The sequence below is a fragment of the Xylocopa sonorina genome, chromosome 6 (genome assembly GCF_050948175.1).
Source record: "Xylocopa sonorina isolate GNS202 chromosome 6, iyXylSono1_principal, whole genome shotgun sequence".
Classification (NCBI taxonomy): Eukaryota; Metazoa; Arthropoda; class Insecta; order Hymenoptera; family Apidae; genus Xylocopa; species Xylocopa sonorina.
The window spans coordinates 6,093,161-6,113,843 of record NC_135198.1 but is presented as its reverse complement, the minus strand read 5'-3'; the positions used below and the strand labels follow the sequence as shown (position 1 = coordinate 6,113,843).

The window sequence follows — 20,683 nt, the reverse complement described above, 5'->3', positions numbered from 1 at the left end:
AGATGACGCAATTGAAATATACACGTCATACTTAAATATAAGTATAGCGCAGGGCGGTGGCATGTGTCACCATTTCGATCGATAATTGTTTCAACGATAGTGCTCAGGTCGATCACTTAAACGTCACCTATTTCTTGTGCTAATGAACCTCGTGCGCATCTTTTCTATTATGCGTTACCTGTCAAATATAACGTTTATTGCATCCGCACGAGGGAATGTTAACTAGACGTAGCAAGGAGGTTGTGTAGAGAGTTTTCGTTTTGACAGGCGCGAGCACCGTTCCCTGTGGTGGGACGGTAAAAAGAGAACGCGGTTAAAAAGTCGTGCACTAGTGAACGACAGTTCGTCTTTAGTTGAGTCACGCAAAGCAGAGGAGTTCGATCTCGTAGCTTGTTTCTATTGAATTTCAGTGTTCCTCTTGTTATTTAATTTTTATTTAGTGTGATAAAAGAAGGTTGGTTATCAAACGTGGAAGATAAGAAACGATGTCTAAGATGGATGATAAAAGGACAGGTCAGTGTGCATGAAATATGGATTTTTTGCTGTAGTAGACGTTCCTTTACAAAGAAATGTGGTATAACACATTGAGCTTTCTATACAAATAGTACACGTGTTGCAATATATCACAGAAACAGCTGTTAATACCTTAGATATTGATATAACGATAAATGATCCTCCTATAATTTTATATAGTTCCAAAGTCCTAAATCTTTTTTTTTTAATGTTTCATTTATTAGAACACATTGTCATGACTCCAAAATGTAAGACCGACAAGTCAACAACTCTTATAATAGAAAGGCAAGCTTTAGAGCCGCCAGCTGAAAATGGAAATGAAAACAATGTTCATATTGCTGGAGGTGATCACAAAGGAATAGTTATTAACAAGCAAGCAGCTGCTGGTATACAAAATTCTATAATTATATAATGTGTTCAAATGATATTAGTATGGAGAAAAATGATGTGATGAAATTTTTATAGTTACAAATGGTGAAGTTTGTCAAGCGCATCTGTGCTTACAATTCAGGGTATTCTTGGTGAGTGCTCAAACTGGAAAGCACACACAAGAGTCCAGAACGCTTCAATTTTGGTTTTTAGACACGGTCTCAGAAGCTGACCATCCAAGCATAGCCCAAGAATTCTTTAAAGAGTTAGTCAGCCCTCAGGAATTTCCAAGAGGTAAAAATCACATTAAAGGTGTTCAAACCTATTATTAGCTTCATCTTCATGCGTATGTATTATGTGTATATATATATATATATATATATATATATATATATATATATATATATATATATATATATATATATATATATATATATATGTATATATATATATATATATATGTATTTTATGTAATATATGCAATCTATAATTACACATACAAACTTAAGAATAAATTATTGATTTACTGTAATGAATCAGTTCAAGCTATTTTTATGTTGCTATTTTTGAACATCAGTGTATTTTATACTATAATATAAAATAGTTTAAAGGATATAAAAATATATTACAAATAACACTCATACATTTGTGACATTTTAATATTAGTGTATGATTAAAAAAGAGCGAGTAAGAAAGTGAGAGAGAGGATATTGCTTAGAATAATTATTTAAGTTTCTTTTTATGTAGCTACAATATTTCTAATATGATTCTATATATGATTTTGATGCAGATTATGTTGGATTTATCAAAAAAATAATGAAGTTAATGTTGCATAAATATTCTACTATTAAAAAAATAGAAGTGGAATTGAGACAACTTGAAGAACCAATCACTCTTCCAGCCAGACCATGTAAGTTATGTATTTTCCTTCATTTGATTTAATTAAAATATATAATTATATTTTGTCTAATTAATAGTAACATGTCAGATTTCAATATCTATTTATATATGGATTATTCTTCACGATTATATTAACATTGTAATATTGAAGAATTATTCATAACATAAGTTCACTGATTATTTGATTTTAATTATTCATTGAATTATACAATAACACGTTTTTATGTTAATTAAATAACTTTTGAATAAAGAGTATTGTGAGTATCAAGATTTATTTGATTAGATTCATTGAACTAAATGGTCTTTATTGAAAGATATTGGAGCAGTGTGTCTCAAGTGTACATTACAAGTGAAACTGTAGGAAATGCTTATTTAACATTTACATTACTCGTGTTACATGTGTACACTATCTTACACATATTACATATATATTTTTCTGGAATTGAATAAAAATATTATTTTTGATGTCTGTTATTCACAGCTGATACTGGTCACATACTGTTCACACTTCCATATAAGAAAATTAGTTGGAAATCAGGTTGGAGAAATAGAAAAAATTGCATATTTTATTGCAATTTGTTTATGTTTATATAATTCTTTACATGCAGGCTATTACATAAAATATAACAACTGAATATTTCCCGGTCAAGAACTTCAATGAATTTTGTTGTTTATTTAATATTATTGTAATTCATTGGTATTTATTTCATTAGTAATATATAAATGTAAATGTATTTTATAAGAAGTAGGCAGTGTGTATTATAGACGTATAAAATTATACAATTTAAATAGGTAAGAATTCAGTTTCTCTGTTGACCGGTAAATATATGTTCTATTGCTTCATGCAATAAAGTAGTTGCCATAACAACATTGGCTTAACACAATCTGCTCCTTAGTTTTTGCATTAATTCAATATAAAATATTTATTACTATAATGTTATGACATTTTAATGGACAATTCAAATAGTAATTCATAATTATTTAAGTTGGATTATTTTTTTTTTTTCTATAAATTATGCATTGACTAAAAAGACAAATTTTCTATTTAACTATATGTTTGAATTAAATATATATCTTACTCATGGATGCATGATTATGAATGCAATAATTTTGATATTTTGTTGCATTCCAGATTTTAACTATTGTAGAATTAATAAATTTGAGTGATGAGAATAATATTGTGTTTGAAAATATAATCAATCAATAATGTTTAAACTGTTATTGTGTACAAAAGATGTACTATATTTCAAGCAGTGTTTCATCAAATTTATTTGTTAGCTCAGCATATATATACTAATACTATATATTTAGTATAAATCATGCAACTATTTTTATTGCTATTTTGCTGTTTAGAATTACACTAACACATATATACAACTTATTCACCTTCTACTCGTGGTCACTTACTACCATATAAGATTTTTAGACTTAATTTCTATGTCAGTAATTCTACAGAAGGCATTCGTAGTAATTACATCCTTGTTCCAAATTTGTTTCAAGTAGTTTTTCACCATATATGTATAATATGATAGATACACATACTTAGCACATACAAATACACAGATTGTAGTCATTTATTTGTTAAAAGATTTCTTTTTATTTAAAAATAATCACATATGATTTACCTCTCACCAAGCAACAATACATTTTGCAGAATTAGATAATATGTTGAAGAATTGTATTAACATTTAACTTTGTTGTTTAACAGTGTCAACAGATGAAACAGTTATTGGACATGTAGTCGAACTGACATTGGAGAAAGTATTGGAGCTAATTGAATCTGCTTATCCAAATCCAGTAACAATAATTGACATAGCAAAGTAAGATTTTTATTGTAGAATTGATGGATTCTAGCATTGAAAAATCATGTGATAATTTCACGGAAATTATTGCAGGCAACATGGTTGGGATCCTTCTGCAGTTGAAGTAAAATTGAAAGAATTACAAGAAAAAGGTGTTGTTAAAGCAATGGATCATGGAGCATTTACTAGAGTTGTACATCAAGATACACAGATTCAGGTAAATTTCATTTAAACTTTATTATATTCTTTCAAAGAATCTGTAGTAATAACTTTTTATCTTTAGGTTGTAAAACAAATGCCCACAATGGCTAGCGCTAAACAACCTACCATAGCAATAATTACAGCACAGTATTGTGAAAAATTGGCAGTCGATTCAATGATTGAAAACAAGGAAACATTTGTTCGCTACACTACTGTTGGTAAGATACCCTTTATTTATTATTTTCTAATTGCTTGTCATGTGAATTGTACGAAATATATACATGTAATTCACCTACTGAGATATATATATATATATATATATATATATATATATATATATATATATATATATATATATATATATATATAGGAGTACAAAGTAATTTATAAAGTAATATATAGATTATTACTTTTACCCCTTTAGAAGTACCTCTCTAAAGTATTTTTAACCTTTTAAAAGTTTATCAATACATGTTGAGTATACATTTTTATTTACAATATTTAGTAATAATGTTGAATTTCAAGTATAATAATGCAACATTATTAATTTAGAAGTACTAATTGCTAATTTTCATAAAGTGCGTTCGTATTAATTTCAACATCATGTATAAATCGGCGGTAGTAGCAGAAAAATATTGCGTACATATATATTTTCTACGCATGAAACTTTAGGTACGGCAAGCTCACCTGACGCAACAAATGGACTACCGCGGGTGACATGTCAGTTTGGTAAAGTAGTTTGTAATATAGTTTCATTTTTCGTTTCAATGTCATTTAATGTTATAGCTTGCCAATTGCTTGTATTCAAGAAAAGTTGCAGAGCCACTGTGTTATGAGAATTGTATATTAATAGACATTTTTAATTAAACTGTTATTTTGTCCATAGCTGACACAACATGTCACATTGTCTTTGAATTCACATTTAAAGTATCATCTCATTTATCATGTCCTCAACATGTACTCTTTCAGCAATGTTAGCAAGTTCAATGTACCGCACACACATATACACATAAATATTAAAAGGGCATGGTTTAGCATCATCACTAATTACATCTTTTATTTATGTGGTCTCTGTCTATCATTTATATGTTTTATCACGTTTTGTCTACGTGAAAGATATTGTTATATTAAGATTGGTATTCATTTTTTAATATTTATTATTTTCGTCTCTGAACTAAATAATTAATCAACATATAAGAAATTTAATTATTTCTTTTTTTATGTTTCATATATATTAAATTTTTATTTTATTATTACACTATCTAATTTAATTCTCTTATCAAATATACAGCAACACTTCTTGGCATTATACGTTTTTAATTTTTATTTATATTACAACTATGGAAGTAGATTCTTATAACATAGATGTAAACATATATTTATTAATTGAATATACAAAAGTTTGCAAATCTAAAAATGTAGAAATAATAATTTATTCTTAAGATGTTAATGTTATTATTATATTTCTTTCTTTAATCTATTTGTTTCACTAAAGAAGAGTGAAAATTTATTTAAATGATCATGTCACTCAAATCTACAAAGAATTAAATTATTTAGTATACTGATAAGTATAATAAGTTAATTTATTTATATATCTGGTAATAGGTATCAAACACGATTGCATCTGTATGGAATGAATAATTTTTAATCAATTTTGTCACATCTAACACAGATTCAATACTGATTATTCAATAGTGGCACAATGCAAATGTATCATACACAAATTTCAAAATTTGTTAACATTTAGAAATTTTCTTAAATGTAAGCGTAAATCATTTTTGTTATAGGTGAATCGAATGTTTATACATTAGGCAATATTGGTGCACACAGAATTGTATGCACAAAACTGCCAACTGTGGGTCATACAAGAGAAGCAATGACTGCAGCAGGAAATACAACTACCAGATTATTAGGTAGAATTTCAACTGTCTGTTTCCATTTTATAATATTGTTAATAATAATTATTATACTCAAGTGTTTCATTATATTCCCTAGGTACATTTCAAAAAGTTGATTTTGTTTTCTTAATTGGAATTGGGGGTGGTGTACCACATTATACAGATTACAACAAACATGTACGACTTGGTGATGTGGTTATTTCGTATCCCACTCCTCTTAATAAAAAATATATTTATGTTTACTGTGAAAGTGCAAAACTGAACGAAAGTGGTGATTATCATTTTGAAACCAAAGAATATTGTCCGCCAAATTTATGCCTTCAAGAAATTGCCGCTAATCTTAAAGATCAGGTAAGTTGTATGCCAACATAAGTTTCCAACAATTTATCTGGAATAATTTTATTAACGGCACTATTGTTTGCAGTCGGAGAATGAATCAAGTCCTCCATGGCAAATGTACCTGAAAGAAGGTTTAGACATTCTAAGTAATCAAACGGAGCACGATTTTAAGTCGCCTTCACCCGAGTCTGACAAGTTGTACATGGCTATTGGCGAAAGAGATGTAATTGAGGTTGCACATCCTATTGCACCTTCAGATGCGGCGAATAAGAGGTTATTATTATGCAGTGAACATTTTGTTGACTGCTTTAATATTACTAAATGCTTTCAGTCGCCTTCCTTTCATAAGTTATATATAAGAATAATGATTTGGTGTTTCAAGAATGATTGGTTGTCCACGAGTTCATTTGGCGCCTGTAGCATCTGGAAGACACATAGCGCGTGATGATCAACTTAGACAGAGATTTGCAGCTCGTTTTGGAGCCCTCGCATTCGATGCAGAAATGGACGCCGTAGTTGAAAGTATTTTGGGAAATTGCCGTGAAAGTTTCGCCGTTATTCGAGGTATCTCTGATTATAAAGATGGTTCTCGTATTAAGGAATGGCAGCCATACGCATCTTTGGCTGCTGCTAGCGTAATGAAATCCATTATTTGCGCTATGGATCCTCCGACCAACGTGTAATAATATTTTGATTTCATTGTTTTATTTCATTCCGCATAGCATTTTATATGCGACAATTGGTAAAATTTGAGTAATGATTATTTTATATTTTTTTTATTTCGTTCAAATTTTCTATACAAGATGGACCAACTATTTTCATTGATTAAGAATGATCGTAGTTTATATTTGGCGCACTCAAGATAAACAAAGCGCACAAATTGCATAATACATAATTACTTAACAATAGAATTAAGTTCAATATTTCTTCTCTTATATCTAACGTCACATTCAATGTGACACGAATCAGTCATCTATAGTACGGCGAAGAGAAAGTAAAAGCGTGATTAAAATATACTGTAGTCAAAAAGTAGAGGTGCACCAAGTGCATTTTAATTAATTAAGCAAATCATAGTTAGTACGAATAACTTTCTTAGTAGTAGGAGTCAAGAATAATTGAATACATTCACGCTTCGAAATAATTTCCATATCGCTCAAAAGTAATGAATTCGACTGATAAAAGTGCTAGTTCACTTTTTAAATTTGTTTTGACAGGAACTGTTTCGAGAACACTTTTTACAATTTCCATTTCTAAACGTAACTCTTTCTAAAGTTACTTAATAATCTAATATTTATGACACCAATTTTCCATACTTATTCATTTCCTAACGTATCCTAACATCACTTGGATGTGATGTTATGGAATGTTATGAAAACATGATTTTATACGATTATTCATATACACTTTGTACTTTTCATATTTCGCGTGTCATTTTTTTAAATATTTATTTAAGTATAACGTCTCGGAAAATCACAATATGCAAGGAAAATTGGTTCAGTGATACTAAGACTGGTGCCATTTTCGTTCTGTATCGTGCATTTACAAATTTTTTATTAATCTTTTGCACGGAAGAAAGGATTTTATAAGACGAGGAAACTATACGTTCTGCAATAGTAAAATAATTTAAACGTTATTATAGTAATATGAGGCTCTCGAATATAAAAAAATTAACGGACAGGATCCAAAGTGAAGTATGGAAAGCTTTAAGCGAAGTCTCGTTGTAGTAAGCAAAACAATTTTAGATTTAGAATACGATACCTGAGATCAAAGAGCAGAAAGTACATTTGGCAGTATTTATCTAAACACAATCAAATCATAGTTATAGTGCAAAATTATCCTAGGGAATATTACATGTTTCTCAGAGTATATTACTGTTTCAAACAGATTTGTCCACTTTGCTTGTGGGGCGTGTAATAACGTTTACAATATACGAATTCGATGAAAGAAAGAAACGTAGATAAATGATACTATCCAAGAGTTTAATCGTACTTCAAGGAACATCAAGTATTTAATAATTTGTGATTTCTATACTCGACTTAAGGAAGAAGTTGGAAATTTTTCTTTTATTTAAAAAATTTCTTTTTTATTTAAAAAAAATTACTTGCAAAAGAAATTTTTTGGCAATACAATAAAAATGTAATTTATTCTTCATAAGTGCGATTAAGTGTTTGGGTAGTATACGCACCAAATATATTAAGAACTGTATAATTAATTAACATTAATTAAAGTGCCAATGTGTTCAACATATTTGGTTTGTGCAATAATAAGGAAGATTTCTCTAAAAGATAAACAAATTAGACTTATTTTTACGCTATCGTTCAATTTTAACTCGCGAAGTATATATAATTTAACATTATTCGAAAATACTTGAAGACTTATATCGACCAAAAAATTACTGAATTTTATTCATATGTTTAGTCTATGTAGTAACATTGTATATATTAATATCGTTTGAAAAGAAAAAAAAGTTCTTACCCTTCGATATATGTAATTTGTCTGTCTTTTAGATTAATATTCTGATAGCCTGCACAACAGACCAACAATATTGAATTCTACTGCCTCTTTGAAATTCCGACTTGAACGTTCAAGTATTTCAGAATAGTTTTAAAAAAGAATTCGATATTATCTTTAAGCTTTGTTAAACAACATTAAACGTAACTTCCTCGCATTTCAACGTCTTTATAGATTCTAAAGCACAGGGTAGCATATATGAGAACTCTATATTTAAGTGACATTTAAATATCAGACTCGAGCATAAATCTAAAGAATTAGGGAAGTAGTACGTACATATAAGTACACACACACATACACATACGTATTGTTGATAGGATCAAAGTCGTAAAAAATCTAGCGTAATCGTGATAATCTACAAGTTTCACACACAAGTGTCATTGACTGCGTTTGATCGATGATTGAAAGTCCTTATTTATTTAATTATTCGTTACGTTTTAACGGAATATTATGACGCGTGTACTACACCTTCCTTTTCTCTCGAGAATGTTATTTTACGTTACTTTGAACGTACGATATATCCATGTATTTTAAGAGGCAAGAATAAGAACAGAAGTTGTGTAACAGATTTCTAACGGATAAGAGGACCTCAGAACAATTTAATCGATGAGAAGAGTCACTTGTTGCGTAGAAGCACGTTTTAAAAAATTCTATGAGAGTATAAAGAGTAACTATCGTAATATATACATATTATATTTAAAAAAATATATACAAATACGTAAATATATAGATATATACGCATATTCAAAGTATTTAATATATATATATGGCATAATATATAAATGTCACGAATTGTATTACGTGATGAAACTTTGAATTCAATTTACCTGATAATACAGATTCCTATGTAAGGCCTAATTATTGTGTACGAAACGAACGGAACTTTGTCATTACGTTTAAACGGGGCATTCCAGCCCCGTGCTTCCAAACTATCTATCTTATTTACATATATATATAATTATATATATATATATATATACTTGGGTTAGTATTACGCGCTTTCAACGCTAGTCGCACTATTGTGTTTTCCGTCTATTTATGCATAGATTTTAAGTGGCAAACGCTATTATGTACGCATACATACACATTATATTATATATACACGTCCGTATTAGGTTGTATTAACCCTTTCGCACTCGGATGTCCTCTCTGACGGGTCGCCGCAAGTCTGGCGGAAGTCAAACTTATCCCGACTTTTTGAGAAATGCACGCATCCCTGAAGAAATGGAAATTTTCAGCAATCGTTTCTATTGCCATCGTCCACCAGTAATAGAAGATTTCAGGGAGACGTGCATTTCTTGAACGCGACGAGTTGCAAAGGGTTAAAGAAGTAAGCAAAGTTATTAGCGACCGTAATCAGCATACAATCGCAATGGATTTCGATTCTGTCCGTTCGAGCGTGTTAATCTGAATGTAAAGATCTCGTAATAATAGAGAGACATGGAGACTGTCTCGAAGTAACGATCTACGAGCCTCCTGGTTCAAGAACTGGCAAATGTACTTGAATGCTACTTGTTTTTAGTCCGTAACGCGTGTCCGAGTGGAAGTTATGGGAAAGGCTTCGGAAATGAAACGTCTATGCAAACTTGTATCCGAGAATGTAGTCTTCCGGCCAACGAAATGAATTAATCGTCTTTAAATAAGATCGTCGTGTCTGAGCTTAGCCGTTGCCTGTGTCTAGCGTGAACAAGTGTTCGATATCGTTAACAAAATGGGTGCTACCAATACCTTTTTCCGTGTCACATTTCTTCCATATTTCTTTTCAATTCGACACGATCCTATACGCGTCATTCATGGCCAAGATTTACCCCTTCACACTTGGATGTCTTCTCTGAGGGGAACATCAGCATTTATTAGTGATCAACTTCAGGGGGGTTAAACTTCCCTGATGTTTTCTATTGAAATGGAAATTTTCTATTGCTAAAAGACGTTAGCAGTAGAAACTGTTGCTAAAATATTGCTATTTTAGCAGCAGCTTCTATTATAAACGCCCAGGAAGGAGCTGAGTGAAAGGGTTTAAAGAAATCAACGATTCGAAGGAATGGCTGGCCCAAAATAAAAAGCAAAATTCGCATCTCTTTCTCTTATCGAAGATAATTTTATATGATTTGGTGTCTTTTCTTAATTCGCATATTGGTATACCTTGCATTATTACATTTAATGCATTACGAACTTAAGACTGAACATTTTTACAATTTGCCTCTGTCTGATGCGTAGAAGAAGAAAAATTGATGGAATCAAATTGGAAGGGAAATTTGAACACGTTGAACGTCACGGTGGTCATCAGCGATCTGGAGTGCATCAACTATTTCTAATTGTAAAAGTTGAATGAAAACTGACGTTTAACGCATTTTCAACATCATTGCCAATTAGTGAATGTTTTTGAGTAAAATATGCGTTGTCGAGCAATCGACAATTTTCATTAGATCAGAAATGAAAAATTCATTTTCGTTCGTGGCGTTCTGAGCGTAATAATGTGATCTCGTCGTGGCAGTCAACGTGTCAAGTATCTCTGCAAAGTAACTCGATTTTCTTTCAAATTCCATGCGTTGTCCGTGAAATGAATAGTCGCTCCCACGAGTAGTAGCGTTTCGCTAGATTCGTAATCGTCTACAGGGGAAAAGGAAGCAAAAGCGTTGTATCTAATTGTAAGCTACTTCACCGCGGAAGAGAAACTGTGATAATATCTGGGCTTTTCTGCGTGAGAAGTAAGAATGTAACGCGAGGAGAGCCATAGTATAAAATAGATCGGTTCCGTAGCATTTGATTTTGTTACGAAAATGAACCGTTAACGAAATATGTAAACGAGAAGGAGAGGGAATCGAACGTAATGCTTGACATTTGATTAGGAGAAACGGAATGTAAGTAAGCTCTAGAAGTAAACAATCATACGGCATCGTATACTTCCGTTTATTAGCTTTTTCGAAAGAGACGGTGATCATTTTAACGACACAATGTACGCACGATCTGTTTATCGAGTAAAGATATGTTATGCTTAATCCCACTAGGAAAAAGAAGAAATAGATATTTCATATCGTTTGATTGATTAAAATTTTTTAATAATTTATTAGGTCATAATATTCAATTCTTTGAAAGAATTTAATATCAGTATTTACTTACTGAACACATCGTGCAACTTATGTTTCTTTATAATACATGTAGCAGAAGCTGTACGTGTTTTCACGTACCCAAAAAATAATTGTTTTTGACTTAGATGGATCCAGTTATTTCTCTTTTTTTATATAAATTTCGTGTAATAAGACATTTGAAATTTCACCGCCTTGCAATTGTTTCAATAAATAGAGGTCCATTGTTCCTACGTTTATTACCATACACGTGTCCAATTAATTTTTGTTTATATTATTTGTGACTCAGCTGTAATAAATTGTTGTTGAGATTTTTAGTTCGATTGAAATTCGAGCGAGTCTTCGATGATTAGATGCTTGTTTTGTTACATTTTTATTAATTATACGTTCGCACTATTGATCAATGATGTAAAATTACAACGAAAGAATTATATTGCCTTTGTCCTGTGAAAAGTAATTTATATCGTTGATTGGTAGTATATTTTTTACTATACTGTTTTTAACATTTAGCAGAATTTCTTGTAGGTAGACATCGTATGTTAATTTAAATGTGCCTCATACGTTCCGTGTCGGACCGATTTTTGGACACTTTCCGTACAGATCGATTTTTATGATTAAATAGCTATGCTTTACAATTTTTACAATAGTACAAAGGTCATAATAAACAAGAAAAGGGTGTAGAGTTATAGCAAAGCAATAAATTTAATTTTTTAGGAGTTTACAGGTTTGCTTGGATTCTTCGTTTCGCAATGAGAGTTTCAAATGGTTCGAACGGAAAGTTCTGGATGGGGCACATAAGTTTAAGGGCTACTGATAGACATTGAAAAGAAAACGGAGCACTCTTGTTAAGTTTTTGTCAAAACAGTTTAATTTTATTTATTTAAGATACAATAATGCATTAATCTCGCAATTTTTTTTAGTAGAATCGCATGCTGGGTACGCGTGAATATTTATCCATTATTTAAAAAATAGAAAAAAGCAGGTAACCGTAATCATTTAATAGGCTACATCGTTTAACGAAACAGAAAAATAATTTACATCTGATAGAGCACGTAGAATGGAAAATAATGTATTTTATATTGTATACTCGCGACACACCATTCATTTGCTATTTATTTGTTCCCGCTTTTACATATTTTTGTATTGTATTTTTTTATATAATCGATCTCAATGTTTATGTGCAATATGGGGCGAATAATTTATATCATGTCAATAAAATACAATTCGTTGAAATAAAAACTATTCTCTAATCCGTGCTCATAGTTTCTTTGGTTGATCGTGGCACCGAATATTCGATTTACGTAAATTCTTCGCTACAAGTGACTCGCAAAATTATAATATTACATGTATAGGTGTATATATAAACGTATTAACGTTGGTTAAATAATTTGTCAATATTTGAAAGGTGTCTTCAACTGTTGAGAAATGTGAAACTTAACCGAACGTGTTCGCTTTTCGCTTTTTCATCGCGTTTCTTGACATTTTCTTGCGGCGGGAACTTTTCTGTTCTCGAGTTCATTCAATTTCGTACTGTAAAACAACGAGAAACCGTGGTGAACGTCATTAAATCATGTACGCGTTACGTTTCAATCCGTGGTCAATCGTGCTCTCTCCCCCGGTTACGTCCTTTCTTTCTTTTCTTCGCAGATCACAACCGGCGTCGCCGTTAACTTTTCCATTTCTTGTCCTTTCGCCTCGTTCGACTTACCCTGTTTGTTCCACGGTTGCTCTTTCGACGTGCCGAATAACAAGTACACGATCGTCCCAAGAAACGAGTTCGCAGCGGCTATGATGAAAACTAGTCGCCACTGTGCCACGGTTTGCTGAGAAAATAATAGAATCTCCGTGTTAGATTCGTAGTAACAAATATCAACGTCTAAAAACCTGTAAACAATTTCATTTTATTGAGCATGAAGCGTGAACATCGAACTATCGTTTGTATCGTAAAAATATTTTCTTCATAGACACTGATATGGGAAATATGTTGCGAAATGTTAACGTTTCGATATACGAAGAGTGTCACGGTTTAAAGATGTTTACGAGAGTTGGTAAATCCCTCGAGATCCCAGTTAATCCACGTTTAAACGCGGAAATCGTATTTCGATTTACATTTGTCTTATCGTCAAACACAATTAGAAACAATACAAAAAGCGAACAAAACGAAAACACGAAAATGTGATCTTTGCACAGCTAGATTCGAGAGGCCGTGTTCGTACGATATTTGATGAAACATGGCCCGTTGTGCAATCGACGTTGCAACGATCGCTATATTTTTCTGCGTATCTTGTATCAGCGAATAAAATCCTGTTTAAACGATGTTAAGTTTCTAATTTGTACACTTACGTTGTCGTTCGTCAAAATGCCAACAATCACCGGCGAAATGAATCCGCTCGCGATTACGATCATACCGCAGAAACCAAGAAGGACGCTGGCGTAATTTGGGCCCATGTCGACGAGGGCCGCTAAAGTGGAAGCGGAAATGGCACCGTTCACCGTCACACCGGCCATCATGAAGACTATCGCGAGCGTCGGATGGCATCCGCTGTACCCCAATAACAAGATACAGATACCTTGCAGACCAGTGCAAACGAACGTGGCCAATTTTCTGACGTTCGTCAGATTCATTCTGTTGGTACGTATCAGCCAGTCGCTCATTATCGAGTAATAATAAGAGAACACCATTCTGAGTAGGTGCGGGACGCCAGAAATGACTCCAGTCTGCGAACAAATTTCGAATAGCAGACTTGTTACGACGAATTCGCGGCTCGTAACGTATCGTTTATTATTATAATATACCGCATTGATGTTCCATCCGTGAATGAAGTTGAAGTAAGTCGGTGCTTGAGTAATCAACGTGAACAAACCCCATGCCACGCCCCATTGCGCGACAATGGTGATCCAAATTGGACGCGACGTTAAAATTGCTTTCCACGGTATCGAAGATTCCTCGTCCTGAACCGAGTCAGCGAGATTCTCTAGGATATACTTCTTTTCTTCCTCGGATATCCGAGGATGTTGCTGAGGTGTGTCATGCACGAGGAAGAACCAGAAGCAGTACCTTTAAAATTAGTTTTTGCAATATTTTTTAACAGAGTATCGTTCCTTTGAGAAATATTTTTTAAAGGATGACACATTGGAATTTTCGAACCGTCAAAAGTTTACTTAATTTAAAGAATTTTCTAAGTAGAAGTTAAGGCACATTTTGTTAATTCAAGGAACTTTAAAAATAGGAATTAAGAAACTAAGAAAACTAATCTATTTAGATCGAGCATATTACGGAGATCATAATTAATCGAAATTAATTTCATGGAATGTTTTTCATCAACTTTGTGCGATGCTGATTAATTAATCTTAGGAATCGTTGATTGCATTTGACAATATCGATGTAGAAAAATCTATTGAAGATTTGTGATTTGCATATTAGTTACACGACAGACTTAAAATCTCATGCAAAAATGAAAACAGCTATTTTTAGTCAAATTAACGCCATTACCAAATTACACCGAGTAATGATGTTACATGAAAAGCCGCACCCCAATTGAATGCGCTACTGACAGCTGCGCAAAGTGGATAAGTTATAGCAGCACCCACGGAACTACCTGAAAAGTGACATATTTATAACTTTGCTGTATCATCGTTAAATAAAATGCTAATAATGGAACTAACAAATCTAATAAACACGACTGATAAAAAGCTTATTAGTGGCTTTCAGCTGTTAATCGTGTCGAAAATGTTATCGTTCTCCGCGATGTCATCTAAAACCAGCTTACGTATTTCGTAACGGCAATTATGCAATCAAAGTGTTAGAGAGATCGAAGGAGTGATGTTTAATTTATAAAATTAAGCTGGTTAAATTTCATTGCGATTACGTTGGTCTCGATATTAGCAGTTTAAAAGTTAATCAGTTTAGAAGCGTTGCGGTTAATAAGATATTCATCTGCAGTCGGTTAAAGTCTCACCTGTTACTTGTTACACTAAATAACAAACCTTACACTTATCTCGCTAACGATCTCAATTAATTGAAAAATTTACTGTTATCGTAGATGTGTTTACCCAAATAAGAACTGACAAATCTGCTTCGTTCGTTCGGAGGTATCCATTTGGCTGTCATGTCGTGCATGGAAGGCCATACAACGCCCTAAATAAATATCTAAATATTCAATCAAATATTTTTCCAAACGCGTTTACATTTTTCAATGAAAATATTCGTTTCACAGATAACGGCGGGACAAATAAATTTCGAAACGACAACGTCGTCAATCCGATCGTTGGCAAATCTTTTAATTGCAGGTAATTAGAAACGCATCAACGTCCGATCGAGATTTAATTCTCTTGTTATTTACCGCGACCAGACCCTGAAGAACTCGTAGGCAAATAAGAGCGTAGAGATGGTAGCGTGTCATAAATGGAATGAGGAAGCCAAGAATCGCTGTCATGAAGTTTGCCAAGCCGTAAACAAGCTTCGTCCCATAACGCCTCGCCAACAGCCCTCCAGGAAGTTGCGTTAGCCAATGCAACCAGTAGTAAGCTCCTAAAGCTAACCCCTGCTGGTACTCGTTCCATTCGAAACGATCCTCGTACTGAAACCAGAATCGAGCCACTGATATATTTCTCTATTTTATCTAATATACGTCATCGAACTTTCTTTTTAAATAATTACATTAACCCTTTGCACTTTGTTTTACAGTTACATAAACAATACTTCCCTCAACAGATTTCATTTGTAATCTGCTAGTAGAATAAATCAAGTTATCAGTTCATCTCGCTAAGTGCGAAATGTGAATCACTTAAAGATCGAAGTTTCTTTAATGGATCGTTCCACGATACGCATTATACAGGCAAATGCATATGATTCTACTTGAATTGACGAATTACGATGGTTGAGCAATGGTTATCATGAAACTGAACACTTTAACTCTTTGCAGTCGAAAAAAAACAAAAACTTTCATAACAAAACTTATGTAACATAAACAAAACTTCAATTTACATAACTTAAGTCAGATGAAAAAAAACTTGAACGGATTTCAAATTTGTTACGAACTGAAACTATGGCTCCGCTCCAGAGCTTTCAAGTGCAAAGGGTTAATTGTCTTACTTTAATGCGAGAGTAAAAAAAACATTTCTATCTGATTTCTGGCAAACATTAGGGATCATAAACTAATTTATCAGTCAAAGATAAGAATAGTTGAATGTGACAAATATATTTGTCGGTTGTAGGCAATCTGATAAGCAATATTGACGCGGTACGTGAAGTAACGATGATTGTTGTTGTTATTTCTACTGTAATTGTAATTATATTCATAGTATTATCGTAGAATGCAGAGTAGAAGGGTACCAACCGTGACATTGTCCACTTTCGATGATAAAGAAGGTGCAACCCTTAAGGTGCTGTTATCGTAGCGCATGTCTGGCATATCATTGGCACATTGGGCAACTGCGACCGCCTTTGTACGAGGCACCACCATTGCCACGATCGTCAGGTTCAAGTTGATCCTCAACATGTAGTTGATTGCGAAACCACAGAAAACGAGGTACCAAAGCACGTCCCGGCATGATAGAAGCTCCTTTTCTTCGATGCGTTTAACAAAACGTAACAATTTATTTAACGTTTCGACTACTGTTGGCTACCAAAGCCGCTTAGAAAACTTGCGCTTGCGATGTTTTAGGTGTCTAGAAGCGCTTAGAGAACTTGCGTTTGGGATACTGTAGGCGCATAGAAAATTTGCGGTTTTGATACTGCAAGCGCTCAGAAAACTTACTCTTCTGATATTGCAAGCGCTTGGCAAATTTGCGTCTGGAAAGCTTGCGCTTCTGATCACTATGAGCACTTGGAGAACTGGTGCGAGTGATACTGCAGGCGCCTAAAGGCGCCTAGAAAAATTCCAATGCAACGTGATATTGTTTCACTGTTTTATCAGAAATGCACGTCAAACGAGAAGTTCCATCGCGAATGAATTGATTTCAAAGTCTGCCTTGTAGTCGAAGGGTTAAACAGATCCATTTCAACGAATTGCAATTGTTATTTCCTACGATGCACTATTTTCCACATTACTAATTGTCTACGACTTAATATTGCAGAAAGAGTTACGTGCAATTTTCACTGAGGCAAACGTGGAAGAAACTGGAGGAGTATAACACACGCGATACGAATTAAGTAACTTTCCGTTTCGTGCAACGAACGTGAAATTGTAAATGTTTGCCAGCAGTTCTACACGCTTGCAGGAAAGATTAGACGTAATCATTGGTAACGTTGAATGATTCCATTGGAACGTTCAGATCGGATTCGCGCGTGCAGACTCGATTTCGAAGCGTACGAACAAATTGCAGACTGTTTTATTGTATCTATGTAACATTATAAAGTGGAATTAAGCAAATCTTAAGATAACAATATTTTAATTCTTTGTTGACACGATCACTGTGAGATCAAGTGAACAGTATCTAAAGTCGTAAACCGTCTTAAATTCATAACGCAACAATCTACATGCTACCCTACAGTTACGAATGTTTGTAATAAGAAAATAAGGGCGATTCTTCTTTTGATATAAATCGATCGACTTCTATACACGCGCGCACAAGTGCGCAATTTCAATTAGCGATACACGGCAATATTCGCGTCGTTTCAATTGGCATCCGAGAGTCTTCGCTGAAAATTGGAAAATTATACTTACTCTTAGCCATCGCGTCTCAAGATTCTCAAGCAACGGTGCGAATGCTCCACGATATTGTCAGTTAAACGAACGGGATGCTGCTGTGCACTCTGAAATGTCTTTCGAGCTAAAAATCAACTCGTGTCAACGTGAAAGAATCTCGATTAGAAATCAATCGAGAGTGAAATGAGATATTAAACACGCGTCGAGGTACACTTAACGAGATATGTTTAGCGTACAATTCGTTAAGAAGTTTCGCGTTGTTCACGGATACCGCTCGTTCAATCAGATTTTGTTTGATGTCGCGCGCACCTATGAGTCGTATGTTAATCAGCTAGTGTCGCGGAGAACACTGCATGGCTGCTCTTCAATTGTAATCGCGAGTACCCTGAGGGATCTCCTTGGGAACCTCCACCCGTACAGAAATAGTTTTGATAACGAAAATCATCTGGTGCTTTGTACGGCTGCTTAAAAATCCCCGGGTATTTGTTACTTTATCTACCGACTCGGTGAGACCGTTCTCTAAGCACGCTGGACATACGTCGTTAGTTAATTTATTAATGATAAATCAGCCGTTCGATGAGATACGGCAGCTCGTTTCTCTCGAGTACATCCAGTTGATTAACTTTCGCCTCGCTTTATGGGGATCGACTGACTTGACCGTCTGTCTCAGTATCACGTTCTATTTCGATGCAGACAATTACGTGTAGTTGAAGAAAATTTTGCGCTGTAATTCACTATTACATGGAAGATCGTCCTCGAGTGCTAAATATCTATTTTATACGGCAGAATTATAAGTTTAACACGTTGAATTCCACGCTAAGTTTATATCGATTGTCCGTGGCGCCAACATGAATGTTTTATTAGGCGCGCACAGTAGATGTGTGTATTTATTCATAAACAAAATCTTTTTTCTATGATTTATATTGCGTTAATATAGAATCGTGGTTTAAATGACATTCAACTTTTCAGCGTTCGCTGATAACAGCACTCTTCTTCTTCTTTTCTTATGTTCGCCATACATTTCGAAATGGCTCGTATAATCGCTCGATTTATTCTAATGTTGTGTTTCTACTAATATTGGCGTGTTGACGACGTTCGTGATGTTCAACGTGTTAAAATGTTTCAGTGTAGTTCGATTAACGACAGTGGAGGAATTTCACAGTGAAGAAATTCCCGAACAAGCATCGTTTATTTATATCACGCATATATAGCATATATGCAATGCATTCATCTTTTTTTAAATCAAATTCATCCACCTACAAATCAAGTGATCCTACTTAACACATTTATGGACATAAATGCTATAACGTTCATTTAAATTGAGATGCAGAATTACACGAATACTATGACATTCGAATTTTAAAGCTAATTGTTATTCATTTCATTTTGCGTAATCTTGATATTTCTAAATCCAATTTGTTAATTTGCAATATCAATGAATTTTAAATAAAATAGTCAAGCAGAAGTATTTAATTTGCGAAATACGAATTTTATTGGCAAAAGGATGAACATGAAATGCCAATACTGTACAAAATGGCGCATCTGTCGCTAGAAGAGGGTAAACCCTCCAGAAGTCCTTATACAGAATGCTTCTCTGTAACTTGCCCTACATTTAATGCTGTCTAAATGTTAAATAATTAATTAAAATTGCTGCGTTGTCATCGTACGCTATATTACGTGTCTCTGTATATGCGTGTAGAAAAGTACAAGTATAAACTACAGACGCTGTTAGCATTGCAAATAAACGACGGTGAAGATTTACAGCTTGTGTTACGCATAAAGGATTTTCCTGAATTTCCAAGTAGCTCGCGTTATAAATTTAGTTTATGGATTAATTAATATGTTCGAGCAATAGATGCTATATTTTCAAATACCTTCTTTTATTCAGAATTAAGAGAGCTTGAAAATGAAACTTGACGACAAATAAAACGAGTACAACGAAAATTATTTATTAATTGAATGGTAATACACTTCGAATGATATTGAGAATCTGTGTATTCTTTTAATTGAAATCGAGCTTATTTTGTTAAACGTTTGTTCGATTACATTCTTCTTTTTTAAATGTAAAGAAAAGTATAAAACAATTCGTTACACTTTGTAGATCGTATCGACAAATTTTTTAATGTTTAATTTAACTTTCACAAAGTATTATAAGTAATGATTTAACAAAATAGATATCATAGTTATACACTACTAATTTATTCGGTCAATTCCCATCGTTTACTTTAAGATCCCGCCACACGTTGGGGGCTGAAATGTGTAATATGGAATTAAATACGTGCTAAATTCTTATCACAAAGCGACCGAGTTACGATAAAAGCTGATGTGTGAGTTCGAAACGCATAATATATTTCATAATTATTTATCACGATGTATGATAGCGCCACATCATAGTCTTCACTTAGAAAATTTTC

The 20,683-nt window shown here is 33.3% G+C and overlaps 2 protein-coding genes across 5 annotated transcripts in view; one reads left to right on the top strand and one right to left on the bottom strand.

Annotated features, from left to right (window-relative positions):
- Positions 1-20,683, top strand: part of LOC143424514 (uncharacterized) — a 30,805-nt gene continuing 10,122 nt past the window's right edge. The window contains exons 1-13 of one of the 4 annotated variants that reach the window (XM_076896623.1): positions 1-513; positions 738-899; positions 979-1,176; positions 1,673-1,792; positions 2,264-2,320; positions 3,491-3,602; positions 3,678-3,801; positions 3,868-4,003; positions 4,458-4,514; positions 5,573-5,698; positions 5,781-6,034; positions 6,108-6,295; positions 6,405-6,586. In XM_076896623.1, the coding sequence (XP_076752738.1) occupies positions 486-513; positions 738-899; positions 979-1,176; positions 1,673-1,792; positions 2,264-2,320; positions 3,491-3,602; positions 3,678-3,801; positions 3,868-4,003; positions 4,458-4,514; positions 5,573-5,698; positions 5,781-6,034; positions 6,108-6,295; positions 6,405-6,586 (1,744 nt within the window). In that variant the 5' untranslated portion in view covers positions 1-485. The remainder of the gene's footprint in view (positions 514-737; positions 900-978; positions 1,177-1,672; positions 1,793-2,263; positions 2,321-3,490; positions 3,603-3,677; positions 3,802-3,867; positions 4,004-4,457; positions 4,515-5,572; positions 5,699-5,780; positions 6,035-6,107; positions 6,296-6,404; positions 6,587-20,683) is intronic. The other 3 variants (XM_076896624.1, XM_076896625.1, XM_076896626.1) reach the window with 3 other exon arrangements.
- On the bottom strand, positions 13,116-18,382 carry LOC143424596 (sialin-like). Its single transcript, XM_076896744.1, has 8 exons — positions 18,288-18,382; positions 16,965-17,188; positions 15,963-16,193; positions 15,673-15,757; positions 15,113-15,218; positions 14,416-14,677; positions 13,963-14,337; positions 13,116-13,442 (listed from the first exon to the last, which is right to left on the bottom strand). Exons 1-8 carry the CDS (start codon positions 18,295-18,297, stop codon positions 13,239-13,241), a joined length of 1,497 nt encoding a protein of 498 aa, XP_076752859.1. The 5' UTR covers positions 18,298-18,382; the 3' UTR covers positions 13,116-13,238.